The sequence below is a fragment of the Alternaria conjuncta genome (genome assembly GCF_024043145.1).
Source record: "Alternaria conjuncta strain BMP 0040 chromosome Unknown scaffold_6, whole genome shotgun sequence".
Lineage (NCBI taxonomy): Eukaryota > Fungi > Ascomycota > Dothideomycetes > Pleosporales > Pleosporaceae > Alternaria > Alternaria conjuncta.
This window is the reverse complement of record NW_026250095.1, coordinates 1,233,832-1,250,042: the sequence shown is the minus strand read 5'-3', so window position 1 is coordinate 1,250,042 and position 16,211 is coordinate 1,233,832. Positions and strand designations below refer to the sequence as shown.

Genomic DNA, 16,211 nt, shown 5'->3' with positions numbered 1-16,211 from the left:
GCCAATTCCCCCCGAGACGGTCTGATGGACACCCACCGGTGCACGAGAGGCTTGGTCGAGCAAGCAGTTTTTACCCCAGATCAAAGTGCGTAGTTCTCGTGCCCTCCACCGCCATTCTCTTGATTATACACCAGCATCAGTGATGACAAGAAGCCTATGATAGAGAAACCCAGGTCTAGAAAAAAACTACTTGAGCAGCTGAGACGTGCAAAGGCCTGCTGGACTCACATCGTTGTCCACTCTGTTACCTGTCGGATATCCATAACCTTGCCTTCAGCACCATATCTCCCTTGCGCATCCCACAAATCCCTCTCGGCGCAAATCTCTGGTCGCCAACGCATCGCTTCCCTCATCTTCCCTTCACTATTGTTCTCTACTATGTCTGCAACCAGAGAGCCGATTGCAGGGCATGCCATGAAGCCGTTTCCAGATCCTCCTACCGCTACAATCAAGCCTTGGACATTAGGGTGCTTGTCGATGAGAAAGATGCGATCCACAGTATCTACGTCCCAGCATAAACGCGCGAAGCTCAAGTCTCGGGTTGCAAACTGTGGCATTGTGTCAGAGAGAAGAAGTCGCATACGTGCTTCTGCTTCTCTCGGAATCTGTTGTCGCGCAAACGGAACGGAGCGCATCTTGCCACTGTCGTTGATGACTGGATTGATGTATCCCGGGTGTTCATCGCAGAGCTTTATTTCGTGTGTCTCGGTGTCGGGTTCGATGAAGAAACCGCGATCCACGCCATACAGCACAGGTATGTTCCGGTACCGCTTCGCTTCTTCGGCTGAGAGGGGTAGATGTGCAAGTGTCCAGGCTGTGGGTCGAAGCTGACTCTCGAAGTCTAAGAGTAGGTCACTGTTCGCACCAGCGGATACAATGATGTGCTGAGCCTTGTGCTCAGAGCCGTTCCTCGTCCTCACCCCCGATACTGCGCTATTGTCCGAATTATACAGTAGCTCTTCGACACCGCCCTCTATGCTGTCGGTCAAGAATTCCACACCCAATCTCACGGCTTCTTGATGCATAGCTCTTAGAGCTCCACTAGCGAACACCCACCCTGCGCCTTTCTTTTTCCAGAAGCCCCTCCAACCTGGAAAGTCGCCCTGTAGCAACCCTCCTGGCATTGTTTGCTGGAAATCATGTTTCGTATTCAGGGCTGCTGGGAATACTTTCTCGCCTTTGGCATACTCTAGACAACGCTGGTAGGCTTCATCGCCAACAGCGGCCATGATAAAACCGGTGTCGTGGTAAAAGGGCGAGAACAGTGGATCGAATTTCCATGCATGCATTGCAAGCTGGGTCAGTCGATTCCAGAAGAAGTCTTGGAGAGAGTCAGACTCGGAGGGGTCGTTACTCCCTTCCGCGATCTTATTAAGGTCATTTCCTGCGGAGATGGGCGAGGGGAAGGAGCTGCCGTCGAGGACTTTGATGGAGGTGTAACCGCGACGAGCGAGCTCGAGGGCAATGGAGCAGCCCCATGTTCCAGCACCTACGATGAGGATATTGCTGCTCGTCGGCAACATGGTGGACGCCCAGCTTTGCGTCATCGAGAATGACATTAGCCGACGATGAAGCTTGCCAAGCCAGGACGCGTGAGCACGTGGAGATAAGCACGCTATCTCGAAGCGGCTGGGATCCCCGCGGCGAAACTTGCGCGATGGTACTTTGATGGCTGAGCGACAACCTCGCACCCCCTGATGATGCGCATACGCCCTATAATACCGCGCAATGTCTGGCGAGGAAACATATCTGTTCGCCAATGGAACCAGGCGCGCTCCGTCGCCACTGCACCTGGCGGTAAGCGGGCGCGCTCAAAGGAGCAGCACCACTACTGGACCGATGAGAAACTATCTACACCTGCCGAGTATCCCTTGAGTGCGGCCATGGCGGAAAGGATACATCCCAACAAGGAAGAAGCAGCGCCGAAGAAGAGGAGAACACGGAACGAAGGCGCGGCGATAGTAAAAGGCGGCGTTCACGTCAGAACACAGATCGTAAGTCCCGACCTATGCGGTACGTCAAGTCCCGGAACACCCATCTTCGCTGAGCGGGACTAACGCCAGATACCCTTAGATGACGTCCTCAAATACGCCGGCCATACGTTAGATAAGCACAAAGGCTGCGATATCCTCGACATCAACCCTGGCGCCGGGCTCTGGTCACAGAAGCTGCACGAATACCTCCAACCGCGCAGCCACGTGCTCCTCGAACCGCGACACGAAAAGTTTAAAGACTTTCTTGACCCTCTGATCACTGCACCCGGCTCCAGGTACTCACTCGTCGAACAAGACCCGACCGTACTCCAGACATACCGGGACATGGTTGCAAACGGTGTGTTCCCACACCAGACTGTGCTGGACGCTGAAGACCCCAAAGCACAGGAACCAAACAACACCCTGTTAGTGACTGGCTCTCTGGCATGGGATCCAAGACTTCCCGGCCTTGGTTTTGACTCAATGGCGAAACAGCTCGCCTACCACTTTGCCTCCGCTGCTTGGACAAACGATCTATTTCATGCCTATGGCATGGTTCGCACCTTACTGTGGGTACAGCACGACGACTTTAGCGGCATGATTGCCCAATCTATCAACGAAATGACCAAAACAAACCGCCTCATGCAAATGTTACAAGACACAACCCTCTTCATCCAACCAGAGCGCGCCTCGCGCAGCACGGGCCGAGCCTCTTCGGGCCGTGAACCACAGTACGAGATCGAGGCCATTGTCCGCGCTCTGAAGAAAGGGAAAGAGAATGGGATGGAGCTACCATCACATCGGCGCGACCACATCCACGACTTTGCTGAAGAAGTCGACCAGATTTCCAATGGCACAGGCGTAACCAGTTTTCAAACAATTCAAGATTACCTTCGCACGCAACAGTTGGCGGGTAGAAACCCCATTGGCCTGCTTTCACCTGGTCTCATCGAATACTACGATTTCATGAGACGTGTAATCAACGTCTTTCCACAAGTCGATCTTAACGATCCGACAGATGCAAAAGGCAAAAGAACCAAACGGCCGGTACCCCCTGACCACCCTTACAAGGACGACATACGGAAATTCTACAGAGAAAGTACTGGTATGGCGCTGACTCAGAGAAAGAAACTGTTGGCAGCATCCATAGCAGACATTGGCGAGGCTATATACAAACTCGAATGCAAGATTGTTGACATGCCAGACGGCCCTGAAAAAGCTGCTGCAATGGCCGAGCTAAGCGAGCTTGAAACCCAGTGGAAGCAGGGCCTCGACAGTCAAAATGCCAACTATGCCAAGGTACCTGCAACAGAGATCGATGACCGCCTCGCCATACGCTCGCCGCCCTCACCTCGTCTCCAATCCGACTCCCGTCCTTTCGAGCCCCTCGTCATGCGTAAAAATGAGGCTTGGCCCCAGAGCCGTCTGGCCCTCGTCTCCGCTGAGCCCTTTCCCAGGCCCGTCGGCGGATCCCCCGACTTCTACGAGTGGGCGCGAGATTTCATCTTCGGACTCTTCGCGCACCCCTCCGATGGTATCAATCATGCTCTCGACAAGCTGCAACATGGCCTCAGCGACATTATAAAAGATTGTCCCAGTTTGAAAGATCCGAAGAAAGGTGGTAGACTGCAAATGGAGCATCTCAGGGTTAGGATGCTAACATCCGAGATGATTCTAGAGCTTGTGGAAGCGTACAGGACCTGGCCGTTCAAAGAGCCAGGCAGTGATAGCAATCAGTACTTCAAGTACAAGCATGCTGGACAAACGTGGATTGGACAGTCTGCGGATCGATGAGGGATATTGAATACACATCATGTTGTCACTGCTTCTTTGAGACACAAGTACAACACGATATCGTATCGATCCTTCTGAAGTTCAGCATCACGCTACGTGTGTAACAGTGTCTCCGACAACATGGTGTGCATATTGGCAACCGATTGCAATGACAAGAGCGAGCTTACGCCTTGTTACCTCGCCCTCTCGGGTGAGCATATCTCGAGCAGCGTTGATTCCATAGAGTGAGCTTTCATACTTTCCAACTTGGAAAACTTTTGTACAAACCTTCTCCGAGTATCCTCCTATTAAAGCTCTTGTGGTCTGGAGCTTTCTCGCCAAAGCGGTGCAGCTGGGTTGCCGTTCTTGCACAAAGCCGAGGGTGCTAGCTGTCGTGTCTCTGTATGAGATCGAAGGTGTCAGAATGTTGAAGACTGTTGAAATTCCCTAGAACTAGTAGTGAGCTCCAATAGAGGCATGTCGTACTTGTTCGCATAGTCCCTTTACTTCTCGGCGGTCAGTTAGGTCGTTGGGAATCCTCCTTCGTGCTGTGCAAAGACAGCCAGAGATGGCGCAGGATCCCTATCTAGTCATCTCTGAGATCGATCCTCATTCCTATTGATAGCTCATCTCTCCAATGTAACGGAACACCCCCATATCGTACTGTCTACACGGCGGTTGAGAAGCGCAGAATAAATTGAACGTTTGGCGCAAGCCGTCGACGAGCACCCTTGAATTCGTGGACCATATAATCAGCAGGCTTGCATCTGACAGCATCTGCGATTTGAGTGGACAGGATCTGGCTTTCGTCTGACACAAGAACGACGGGATGATCAGCGATAACATGGTAGGTCGCATTGCTGCGGCAATCGATGGACAGGGTGAAGGCTTAATTAGAGGCGTCATTGAACCGCCAGACGTGCAAGGTCGCCGACATGCATCCCGGAAAGTAAAATTAGAATTGACGCCACCCGTCGAGTGTGTCTCTAGAAGACATTAGAGGGTAGACCGCGCGAGGCTGCATGCGCTGGTGAGAGCGAGGCACTTTGCAAGGTGGGTGGAGATGTCCCTTGGTACCTAGGTACCTAGGTAGCCAACGCGGGAGTAGGCGCGCTAGTGGACGAAACAAGCCTAGCCTCTTTTTTCTTCCCGTGCATCCAGATGTCGGGTGCAGGTGGCTTCGATCGAGCCTTCCAATTACCATCACATCACGCCCACCCTACAGCTTCACCCGTATAATTTGAAATGTCCGGAGCGGAGAGTAACCCGAGGAAGCGGAAAGCCGAGCCCCGCGAGCGGCACGACGGCGGCGACAAACGAGCTAAGGTGAGTTCTTTTCTTCGTACCACTGTCAAAACTCCTCCCGTACTTGCATTCTTGGCTTCCCAGTTCCATTTTCGTCATGCAGCTGCAGTGAGATTCATCAGGCTGATCCGAGACATCAGAGTAAAAGAAACTGGGATATGCCCCGCAGGGACGGCAGTCAGTCTCGAGCTATCAAACCCGGTGATGCGGGCATATGGGCAACATGCGCTATGAAGAAGGAAGCAAAATCTGTCTCTGATCTGCGGGATCTATTTCAAGAGGTTAGCGATATCTTGATGCTGCACCATCCGCGAGCGACAGTGCTGGTGATGCTGATTCATGATAGTACGCTACTACCCTGCACGGCGCCGCCGGTTCCAATGGGACGGCTGCAGAAGACAGCTCTGACTCGGAAGGAGGTGATATCGAAGCTGAGATCCAGAAAGAGCTCGCCGATATTCGTAAGCCGACTACGAAACCCTTGTTCACGTCTCTCAAACTCGACACCCAGTGCTGTGAGGATAGCCAATCACACTTCCGACCGCTCGGGCTGACCCAAGAAAGTGATATTTTTTAGGACACGCTCACCTCTAGAACCTGTCTCCTTCGTACATAAGATCTGTCAAGATATTGCAGATGGCGCTCAGCCGAAAAACTTACGCTATGTCAAGCGACTAACACCAATTACTGCGACCGACAAAGCCACGCCACAGGGTCTTGAGGCTGTTGCGAAACAAGTCCTTGCGCCTCACTTCCATGGATCAGATCAAGCGGGGAAGAAAGTGAGCATTAGCTTCTTCTATCAGATGATGTAGTGTCGTCGTGCAAAGATCTCCGCTAACGTGTGGTTACCCAAGTTTGCGATACGCCCATCGATCCGCAACAATAAGGAGTTTTTGAGAGATGGCGTCATCAATACAATCGCAGCTGCAGTTGGTCCTGGGCACAAGGTCGATCTGAAAAACTACGATCTTCTCATTCTCGTGGAAATTTACAAGGTATAGTCATACCCCACGTGGTGATCACACGTCTCACATGCACCGCATGATGAGATCTTGACAGCTGCTTACATCCGACAGAATGTCTTAGGTATGAGTGTGGTCGGTCCTGACTTCGAGCAGCTCAAACGTTTCAACATCGAGGAGCTTCGTCAGCCGTTGCCCTCCGTCAAACCTCAGGTCGATGATCAGTCAGGGAACATCGAGAATGGACGTGTCTGAGAAGGAGACGAGTGGAATCGGTGCGTGGGGCAGCCGTCGTGGTGCTAGAACGCCTCGCGCAGCAATTTCCACAAACTGAAAAAATCTCCGATCGGGACCACCGTGGCTTGCATACGTTTGCTCTTGGGATGAGGCAAACGTCTAGCGGATCATCAGAGTGAGCACAGTAGCCACCTACTCATCGACCTGACATCCGGCGTGTTGCTACTACTCGTCTCCGAACTGCCGGGTGCATACTGCGTGCGGGCTTACATAGCCGCCACAGCAATAGCCCACAGGCGTGGGATGTGTGGAGGTAGTTGACTAGCTACGTAAAACAATGGGCCGGGCGAGTTGAGGGCCCGTACAGACATAACACTGCGTTAATCACAGCGTTATTTTTTGCACTGTCAAACCTACATCCAATCGTCTCTCAGATTCCTAAGGATATGCTATCGAAACATGTCGGTCAATGGTATCCTTCAGCCGTCTGTCGGCAGAACCAATCATAATTCGCGATACGCGATATCCTCATCGGGTGCCTAGCCACTTGTGGGTATCCTTGACGAACGCTGAGAGCGCCAATCTGAACGCCTCACGCGTCCTTCTCCGCCTCTACATCCGCCTTCGCTAAACAATTCGCTTAGAATACGCCGCTTACTTACCAGTTCCGTACGCGCATGATAGACTTTTGCTTTTCGGCTGAGCAGTGCATCGGCGAGAGGATAGTCGATATGGCTCGGGGACTGGTTGGGACTTTCAGATGTGCTACTAAGTGTCGACTGTCATGCGATTCGGTATGGCCGAACCAAGGAGATGGCTTCATCAATTGAGATCTATCAAAGTCGGTCTTGCTCGGGCTGGCGTTACTATGCTTTTGTTTCCGACATTCGTCGGGACATTTTTGCGTTCAGATCGAGCATCCATGATTCTATGAGAAAAGAGCTGGCATTGACTTTGTTTGCGCAATCGTCAAAACATTCTTAATGCATAGCGATGTCCTCGACATGCAGCATTCAGTCAGCTCCAGGCCTCCACTATCGAATCACGCTAAGCTCCCCGCCGGAATCTAGGACGTCGCTGCTCGGCCCTTCATAATGCATCTTCCCCCACTGGATGTTGCAATCTTTCCCCTCACCAGTATGAGCCGTGGAACGTACGCTCTAAAGCCCGTTCGGCCCTCTTCGACCACTTCGTCTTCATCTTCGTCTTCATCAGCATCTTCGCGGACTGCTATCACAACAGTCGACTTTCCCAGCATACAAAGAGTCATCAGAGCAGTCTTTCGGTCCTCAAGAATCAATGTTCAGCAAATTGAAGTCCAGCAAGGGTGCATACACCAGGTTTATCTCGCAAGACTTCAAGATGGCAGTTGTTTGATACTCAAATGCCCACCAGCTTATAACATCCGACTCCTCCGGCATGAGAAGCACTTCCTGGAGACAGAACGCAAAGCACTCGAGACACTGCACGAGTATACACAAGTACCTGTGCCTCAAATCATCAAGTATGATAGCCATGGTGGACCGCTTGGTGCACCATTTCTTATGATGAGCCACATGCCTGGTCGCAAGCTCTCGGAAATCGCGCCATACATCTCGACCAGCGAGAGAAACTCCATCGATCACACACTAGGCACACATGTCCGCGCTCTGACTGCACTATCTGCCACCCAATTTGGTATGACACACCGTGTCTTCGTCAAAAAGGGCAGCAACTCCTGGCGCGAGGCTTTCTTTGCTCTCCTCGAAGCCGCACTACGCGATGCTGAGGATATGCTTGTTAACGCACACTCCGAAAGTATACGTTTCTGGGTTGGCAAACACGCGCACTGCCTGGAAGAAGTTACCGAACCGCGCCTTGTAGCGCTCAATCTCTGCGACCCGGAGAACGTGCTCATCGACGAACGTACCAAGCAGGTCATAGGTCTTGTCGGATTTTCGAACGTCATCTGGGGCGACCCTCTCATGAGCGGCGGTATCGCGGATGGCAATGAAGCGTTCTTCGCCGGCTTGGGAGATTACCCTGTGAAGACTGGGGGCGCGAGGGTCAGGATGCTGATGTAAGTACCAAGTGCGGGTAATTAGAAGGCCGCAATGCTGACCGTAATAGGTACAAGACTTACCGGGCCACGGTGCGGATCGTCGCACACCATTACCGGCCGCATGACGGCATTGATGAGCTCGGTGCGAGACGAGAGCTGAGCTGTGCACTCAACGACCTCGCAGCTATCTGAATCGTACTAGCGAGGCAGCTAGATTCTACGAGCGAGCTCTCGTAGCGCCTTGCTACAAGCGAATCGAGTGCCGAGCAACACATTGTGCTATAAGAATGGAGTTCCGAGCGGAAGGGTATCGTGTTTTTGGGTCTCAAGTATTGGAATTCAAGGCGTAAGGCGTTCGGGTTCTGTACTATGAAACATTGAGTATAGTGAGAAAAACGCTCGCTGTTCACGCATGACCATCGGTTAATTGCGTGCGGCTAAGTGTAGCGGGCGGTGTAACGATGTTGCTGTACCGCTTAGATCGGATGCGAAAGGGCGCGCAAAACTGAGTTCCACGGCATAGAGTCGAGCATGGCGTAAGCTTACATTATCTGATATTCCCCTCTCCCGTTTGCAATCTTCAGGACACTGTCGTCCAAGTAGTTGAGTACATGTATTTTCAGTCGTCAAAGAAGCTAGTGGCCAAAACGAGTGATAGAAATTTGAAAGAAAGCGGATGCAAATACCGTCTTGACTTCATCGTACACTTTGGCAAATGATGCGAATGTGCAGCAACCAGGGTAAGCGAACGTTGCGATCCGAAGCAACATCCTGGCGCTGTAAGTCGCCCAATCTTGAAGACACATGGATACACGAGGAATATACCATTCGCACATCAAACCCACAAATTTCGACGCGGACGTGGCTGATGTTCCGCCCTCTACGTTGATTTGTCTTTGTCGACACGTTAGCCACGTATCCAAGTACCTACGTACCTAAGGTTCTGCACATGCTATGAATCGGCTACCCTTGCGAGGGCGCCTGAGCCCACCACATGCCCGAATGCTCCTTCTCGCTCACCCCTGTTTCTGATAACGTACCTAGGTATAATGGGTAGACTGTAGAAAGGCACCCACCAATCATTCGCGTGCAGACTCGCTTGATGGCGCTGCATTGGGAGTAGCGTTCGAGAGGGGTAGGCGAAGATAGACGACGCGTTGCGGACCGATGTTCTTCGGAGTCGTAAGTTGCTGGAATCTCGCTACGCATGTAAGTGACGGGCGGCAGCGGCCTGGCGTAGACAACGGGGTAGGGGAAAGGCTGTAGGCAAGGCAGGGGTACCGAGGTATTTGTGTCGACAGGTAGTCGCACGCGGTGCACCTTGAACAGTGACTCTTGAGATATAAAAACACCTTCGACAGCCGGCTAGAAATTGGACTGAATGAAACGACATCGGTCTTTTCCATCTTGAAGATGCGCCTCTACGAATGTTCTTGGACTATAACTCTTGCTCACATCCCTGGAAGAGAGAACTTTGGAAGGTACTTAGGCATGCCTGCCTAAGCAGACACTGCTCAACCCATCTATTGAGACTTCATTATATCAGATATACAACATGCTTGTCTACACCGCGTCCTTCTCCCTCTCGGCTTTAGCGAGAGTCTAGCTTACCTAGGTAGTAGGCATTGGATCTTGTCCAGGTGGCCAAACCTCAAGCTACAATGTGTCTGGCTTCAACACCAGAACTTAATTTTTTTTCCGCATATGTAGACAAGATAAACGGGGTAATTGTTTCATGTTACAGCGCCTTCAGATTGATCACGTATGATTGGATCGATTTTGTCCCTATCACAATCGCGACGCTACGCCCGATACAGTTAGTTAGCCCCCACGTGAAGAACGGGAGCTCCCACCCGTGAGGGGAACGGAAGACGCGACGGAAGGTTCGGGGCAGGCTTTCACTTCATATGACAATCGCGCGTCTACCTGCATTCTTTTACCTGGCGTTTCGACCGGTTCTCTGTCATGCGCAACGGGGATCCCAGATCCTGCCGCCCATTCGAAGGTTTTACTGAAGATCCCTCCACCGCGGCGCGTGCTTAACGCTGAAGTATTGGCGCGAACCGCTGCAACAATCCCAATGTCCACCCGGGCGCTTAGCCAACTATGTTATTGCACGATAGCCTCAAGAACTCTGCGCATCCGCTATGTCGGTACCGGATTAAGTATGAAAGTGGAATCAGCGGTGCTGTGCCGCAATCTATCTGCGCGGACGATCGATGCAGGTACAGCTTGAACAGCAGACGAAGATGGCTTAAGTAGCCTCTATGTATGCGCTTCTCTGTGCGATAACCTTGGATACAGCCACCGAGTCGCTGTAAGTTTCCTTTCAGGCCAATCCCGTTTGAGCGCACTTGGAGCATCTGTCGTTATGGATCGAACATTAGGAGGTCATGCGCCTTCAGTCCCAGCGGACTCGTCTGCTCAGTCTACAACAGATACCATGCCTTTGGGCACAGGTTAGTAATCAATTACCTCTGAAGATCTAGGCGGCTAACAAACTTGCCAACACAAGCTCCAACGGATCGGAAAGGGAGCTGGCTGCCATTTACCTTTAGATGGTATTCTCTATTGATCCCGATAAGTGCCACCGCCATCCTGGGCATAACAATATCGCTACTTATTTGGTACTCGCAACACCACTACGGACTCGGTGCCGATGACGGATCTTCTGCAGTACTGTTTGGATGGCGCTTCACACCAACTCTGCTAGCAGTGCTGTACACACAATCCACGGTTATCCTATTTGAAGATGCCAAGAGAACGGAGCCGTTCGCTCGATTAGCTCGAGCACCTTCAGAAGGCGCCAGTGCCTACGGTACATTACTCCAGACGCCCAGGGCCTGGTGGGCTATCTTACTGGATATCGTCCTCAAGCGCAAGTCGGTCGGTAAAACCAGTTGGTGTCTCATCTGCACGGCTGTAATCAATGTGGTGGCCCTTCTCGCTATATCTCCTTTGTCATCCGCCCTTCTTACATCCGAAGAGATTGTAATCACCAAAGCGCTTGACATCAGCAGAAGCGTTCCTAGGATTGGTCTCCAACTGCCCATTGTCGCCAGTAGAGAAACCTATTTCAGAACTACGTCTGCGCTGATGAGGAATCTCTCTACTTCAGCATGGATAAAAGATACTTCTATCACCTTTCCGAATTGGCCGTCTACAGATACAGCACAACTCGGCCCCGATCTGATATCAAGCTTCAACTCCTGGACGGCAGAGACAACGACAATACATGCGAACCTAGGTTGTCGGGACATGACGCTAGAAAGCGCTGATCTTGTGCCGATGGAATACAAAGAGTACGATATCATGGGCCACGGGCCATACAAGGGCGTAGAACCCATGGTAGTCTTTGCTTTAGCATCGGACGACGGTTGCAGACACGAAATAACCGTCCACCCTGCGGTTAATCTGGCAATGCGTGGAGGCCTGACATGGTCAAACACTTCTACTTTCTACATTGAGGATGAGCTGCTGCCCCTCGGTAGAATGCCGTTTCCCAGTAACGTCTCCTCGACCAGTCCGTATGCGCGCCACTATGCCTCTCCAGAATGTGCAGACCGGGATATCATCATTCTCAACACCCCGTGGACCAAGCCCGTCAGGTTGGAGCTGAGTGAAGCGGCAGGGACAGGACTTGAGCTCAACAGGACCTATGAACGCTCGCCTGACTTTCGCATGAAGGCATTGCTTTGCAAATCTCAGTATTCTATGGAAACACACAACACTTCTACTTCAATAGGCCAAGGCAAAGAGCCGAACATTACGTCCATGGAGTCGGACCATATTCAGCCCGTGTCAATCACGAAAGATATGATAGACATCCCTAAGTTTGAAGAGATGGCACTACAAGACACTTGGAAATACTATTTTAACGCCGAAAGCATAGCGACTGATGCGGACCGTGCTCTGGGCGGCCAGCTTGGCCCTTACTCCGATCCGAACATGACGACCAACGCTCCAGAGTTCTTTGGGCTTGGTCCGCTGCTTGGCGCTCTCTATGCATTCAACGTTACCGAAATGTTGAACGACAGGGAGTTTATTTCCCGCGCAGAAAGAGTCAAAGGAAGATTCTTCACGGAGTGTCTTCGCGAGGCCTTGAACGACCCCGACGTAACACGCGTCGAAGTTACAAAAGGGAAGGCAACAGTGGTCGAAAATAGAATCATGGTACTCCAAGAGATCGGAATCGCTTTGGCTACCCTCTTCTTGGTCTCCTTCTTGCTACTCATCATGGTATTTTGGGTCTCACGACTATCATTTCGGCCGCTCGACCTCAGCATGGACCCCGGCAGTACCCTTGGACATGCTATGTTAGTTCAATCGCATCCGACACAATCATCAACATTTCGAGAAGGTCATCGTATAGCGCATCACGATTTCCGCCAAAGAATAAGGAATGACACATTTTACATGCGGGATGGTGCTATACATACTGCAAGCAGTGATTGCCTCGCAAGCACATGTAAGTCAGCAATGCCATGTAATCGAAGCTGTGAGCTGATAAATGCCTTCAATAGCTCCCACAACCACTAAATCTTCAAGCTTTTGGCAGCCGTTGGTCATCCGACTTCGTATGCTGTTTGCTCTTTCAAGCTTCCTTATCCTGATCCTGGTTGCGGTGTTAGTACTGAACGCTTTCTCTGCGAGATCTCGACTTTCTCAGCTTGCATTCGTTTACGAAGCCGATGTTTCTAAGTTGGGCTTGAGCTTCTCCACCTTTGCTCCTATCTCTATCGGACCCACAGTTGTCAGTATTGTGATCGGCTTGTGGTGGGATCAATTGGATTCAACATTCAGAATCCTCCAACCCTATTTTGCGATGTCGCAACGGCCAACACCCATCACCAATGGAGCGGGTCTTACGTACCGTTCCAAAACCTGGGCTGGTGCGGCTATCAAGGCCGCCCGCAACAAGCATTGGATGCTGTTCCTGGTCGCTACTGGAAGCGTTCTCTGCCAAATTCGTAAGATTATCATGATCGATGGTCTTCTAGCTTGCTGACTTCAATTTGCCAGTCACCGTTTCGATGTCCGCGCTCTTCGAACGACAAGCTGCGAACGTATCTCATCGAGCGATTCTTGAGAGGACGCTGGAACCTCGAGAGATACCCATTATAACTACGGTGAAGACCTACGAACAACGAATGGGTGCAGCTATTCCGGGTCTGCCTCCATTTGAAGTACTCAACGATCTTCTGCTGAATCCGCCTAAAAATTGGCTTCCCGGCGCTGCCATTCAGCTATCACTCAATGGCACTAAGCCTTCTTGGACTCAAGATGATTGGAGTTTCATACCCTTCAATCTTACCAGTATTTCCCAAGTGGATGCCAAAGAGACGATAACGTTTCCGAATAACGTAACAATCACAACATCTGCTCTACGAGCTCGGCTAGAATGCGAGCAAGTACCCGAAGTAGCGAACACATCGACATGGCTCATTCATCCCGATGAAATTGATTCCCAGGTCACACCGACGGATCTGGAGGGCCTGGAAAATTACTACTCCTTCAATCATACGATGTTTGGCGGCAGCCCGTCAAACACTTCAGCATTTGGCACCAGCGCTATGCTGTCGTGTTGCTCAAACGGAACCAAGGACGATCTGAATTCAGCAGTGATAGGATACTGGTCCCCAGTAAATGTCGAAGCGTTCCCAAACGCAGACAGTCAGTGGCCGATTCCATTCGTTACGAAATGGATCGTTGGTAAGCCTGTAACAGTTCCAGGCAGAGACGAGAACCAAGGACCAATGCTGCTTTTCAAAGATGTACCCGATTTACAAGCCGCTCGTTGCATGCCGATAGTGGAGACGTCAGATGCCAAAGTGGTCGTGGACGTGGAAACGGGCATGGTCCAATCCTATGAGATCATCAGCCCTGTCGGCCCTGCAAAATCAGCATGGTCCGAAGTGTTTGTCCGACACGCACCGACCCATGGCAACGCAACGCAGCAATACGACAAAAAATACCGAGGACCGTTGAACGTCACCACGAGTTATGGGGTCTTATTCATGGGATCCATGTTCAAGGCCGCTGACCCGAATCTCGGGCCAAAAGGGACATTATTCATGGAATCTCTTCGCGACAATGCCTTCATCATGCGCGACGCTGAAACCGGCATGAACATGGACCTGATGACATACAGCATGTATAGCCTCGCCAACAAGGATCCGCAGGCTTTGCTCGACTACGCAACACTTGTCACACACGCAAACCATACCTTCCAAACTTTCTTCCAGCACTTCATCAGCAATGGTCTATCTTTAGAGCAAGGCGGTTGGGCGTACCAAAAGATCGGCGACAACAGTACACATGCGTTAGGAGAGCCAGTGACATTGGATGGCAGGGTTCTTCCGCGACGCAAGTACGCAAGTCTCCACACCAATCGAACAGTTGAGGCACTGGTATCCCACCGAACCCAGGTTCTTCATATGAATGCAATCGCTACGTATCTGTCGGTGGCAATAATCATCTGGCTTATAGGCACTACAGCCGTAGTCAGTTCTCTACAGAGAAGATGCACGAGTCCCTTGCTTCGAGACGTGCAACTCATCGCCGACGTACTTGTACTTGTCGCAGGGAGCGATCATCTTTCGCGATTGGTAGAAGAACGAGGTGTAGCACTAAAGAACGCGAATGACGTCAAAACCATGCTAGGGTGGTTCAAAGACAGAAACGGAGAGGTGCGTTGGGGTATTGAGGTTGTTGGGGGCAGAGATGCAGCAGAGTGGGTAGACGCCCCAAAGACCGGTTGGCATGCGCAGGATGGTTCGAGGCGGGGTTGGATTCCATGGAGAAAAGCGCAATCGTAGTATTAGAGAGGAATCGTTTTTTTTTTCAACTAAGCTATGGTAGAGGCAACAAACGTGGACACCGAGCCCTAGGGAAGGTAGCGCTAGATAGTCAAGAGGTATGTATCTGCCGAGATGCCGTCTCTACGTCGACCGTGAAAGCCAGAAATAGCGAGAAGGTAGGCAACCCTAATAACTCTACAACAACATCTTTTAAGAGAATTATAAAAAGATAGAATTACTCGCAGTAGCTTACTCTATATATTAGATTTTTTAGATTTTTTATGTGTTGCGTTATTGTGCAGAGAAAAAAGATAAGGTTATATTATTCTAAATCTTACTTCTAGCTTTTATAGTTAACCTAGAGTGTTAGTTAGAATTCTATTACGTAATTTACTTACACTAGTACTAGCGTTACTCTAGTATTATTTATATAAAGCTTTCTCTCTCTTTTATAAAATAATTATATTTTTTCTTATTCTATAGGTTATAAGTCTCTACGCTACTATATATAATTTAGCTACTACTCTACTTTATATTATAGTTATATAATAAGAATTTCTTTAGCGTTACTATTATATAACTAAGTTATTACACTTTTTAGCGTACTAACTACTATAAATTTATACTTACTTCTCTCTATATTTTATATTTACTTATCTACTATAATATTTACTATTAATAGCGTTACTACTATCTTAAGTAAGAATTTTAAGAAGCTTACTAGCTCTAATAACTATTATAAGTAGACTAAGGCTTTTATTAATATTTGCTTTATTTATAAATATATAGCGTACTATAATAGTACTATTAATAACTCTAAAAAGCTTAATTTTCTTTTCTATATTACTTTTTAAGTTATATACTCTAGGTCTAATATTAACTTACGCGCTACTATACTAGTTTCTATCTTAACTAACACTATAAATAAGCTAGCTATCTATAACTATACTTTCTAGAAGTAAAAAAAGTATAATAAAACTATATACTCTACTATTATCTTTTTTTATATCTCTATTAAGCTATAGATTTAGCGTAAACTTAATAAGAAGAATACTTTTAACTCTTACTTTATATATAGTACTATTTAGCTTAATAATAAAACTTCTAAGAATATCTT

At 49.8% G+C, this 16,211-nt stretch overlaps 5 protein-coding genes across 5 annotated transcripts; 4 read left to right on the top strand and 1 right to left on the bottom strand.

Annotated features, from left to right (window-relative positions):
- Positions 1 to 224: 224 nt before the first annotated feature.
- J4E85_004818 (uncharacterized protein) lies at positions 225 to 1,523 on the bottom strand (the record flags this gene model as incomplete). The annotated part of the gene is made up of 1 exon (XM_051469070.1): positions 225 to 1,523. One exon carries the CDS (start codon positions 1,521 to 1,523, stop codon positions 225 to 227), a length of 1,299 nt encoding a protein of 432 aa, XP_051327285.1.
- A 174-nt stretch (positions 1,524 to 1,697) lies between these two features.
- On the top strand, positions 1,698 to 3,767 carry J4E85_004817 (uncharacterized protein; the record flags this gene model as incomplete). The annotated part of the gene is made up of 2 exons (XM_051469069.1): positions 1,698 to 2,013; positions 2,074 to 3,767. The coding sequence occupies 2 exons, from the start codon at positions 1,698 to 1,700 to the stop codon at positions 3,765 to 3,767; spliced, it is 2,010 nt and encodes a 669-aa protein (XP_051327284.1).
- A 1,224-nt stretch (positions 3,768 to 4,991) lies between these two features.
- On the top strand, positions 4,992 to 6,271 carry J4E85_004816 (uncharacterized protein; the record flags this gene model as incomplete). Its single annotated transcript, XM_051469068.1, has 6 exons — positions 4,992 to 5,072; positions 5,192 to 5,332; positions 5,398 to 5,566; positions 5,616 to 5,833; positions 5,909 to 6,049; positions 6,131 to 6,271. The coding sequence occupies 6 exons, from the start codon at positions 4,992 to 4,994 to the stop codon at positions 6,269 to 6,271; spliced, it is 891 nt and encodes a 296-aa protein (XP_051327283.1).
- A 1,121-nt stretch (positions 6,272 to 7,392) lies between these two features.
- Positions 7,393 to 8,316, top strand: J4E85_004815 (uncharacterized protein; the record flags this gene model as incomplete). The annotated part of the gene is made up of 1 exon (XM_051469067.1): positions 7,393 to 8,316. The coding sequence occupies one exon, from the start codon at positions 7,393 to 7,395 to the stop codon at positions 8,314 to 8,316; it is 924 nt and encodes a 307-aa protein (XP_051327282.1).
- A 3,398-nt stretch (positions 8,317 to 11,714) lies between these two features.
- Positions 11,715 to 14,735, top strand: J4E85_004814 (uncharacterized protein; the record flags this gene model as incomplete). The annotated part of the gene is made up of 4 exons (XM_051469066.1): positions 11,715 to 12,610; positions 13,098 to 13,264; positions 13,317 to 14,664; positions 14,723 to 14,735. 4 exons carry the CDS (start codon positions 11,715 to 11,717, stop codon positions 14,733 to 14,735), a joined length of 2,424 nt encoding a protein of 807 aa, XP_051327281.1.
- Between the last annotated feature and the right edge of the window lie 1,476 nt (positions 14,736 to 16,211).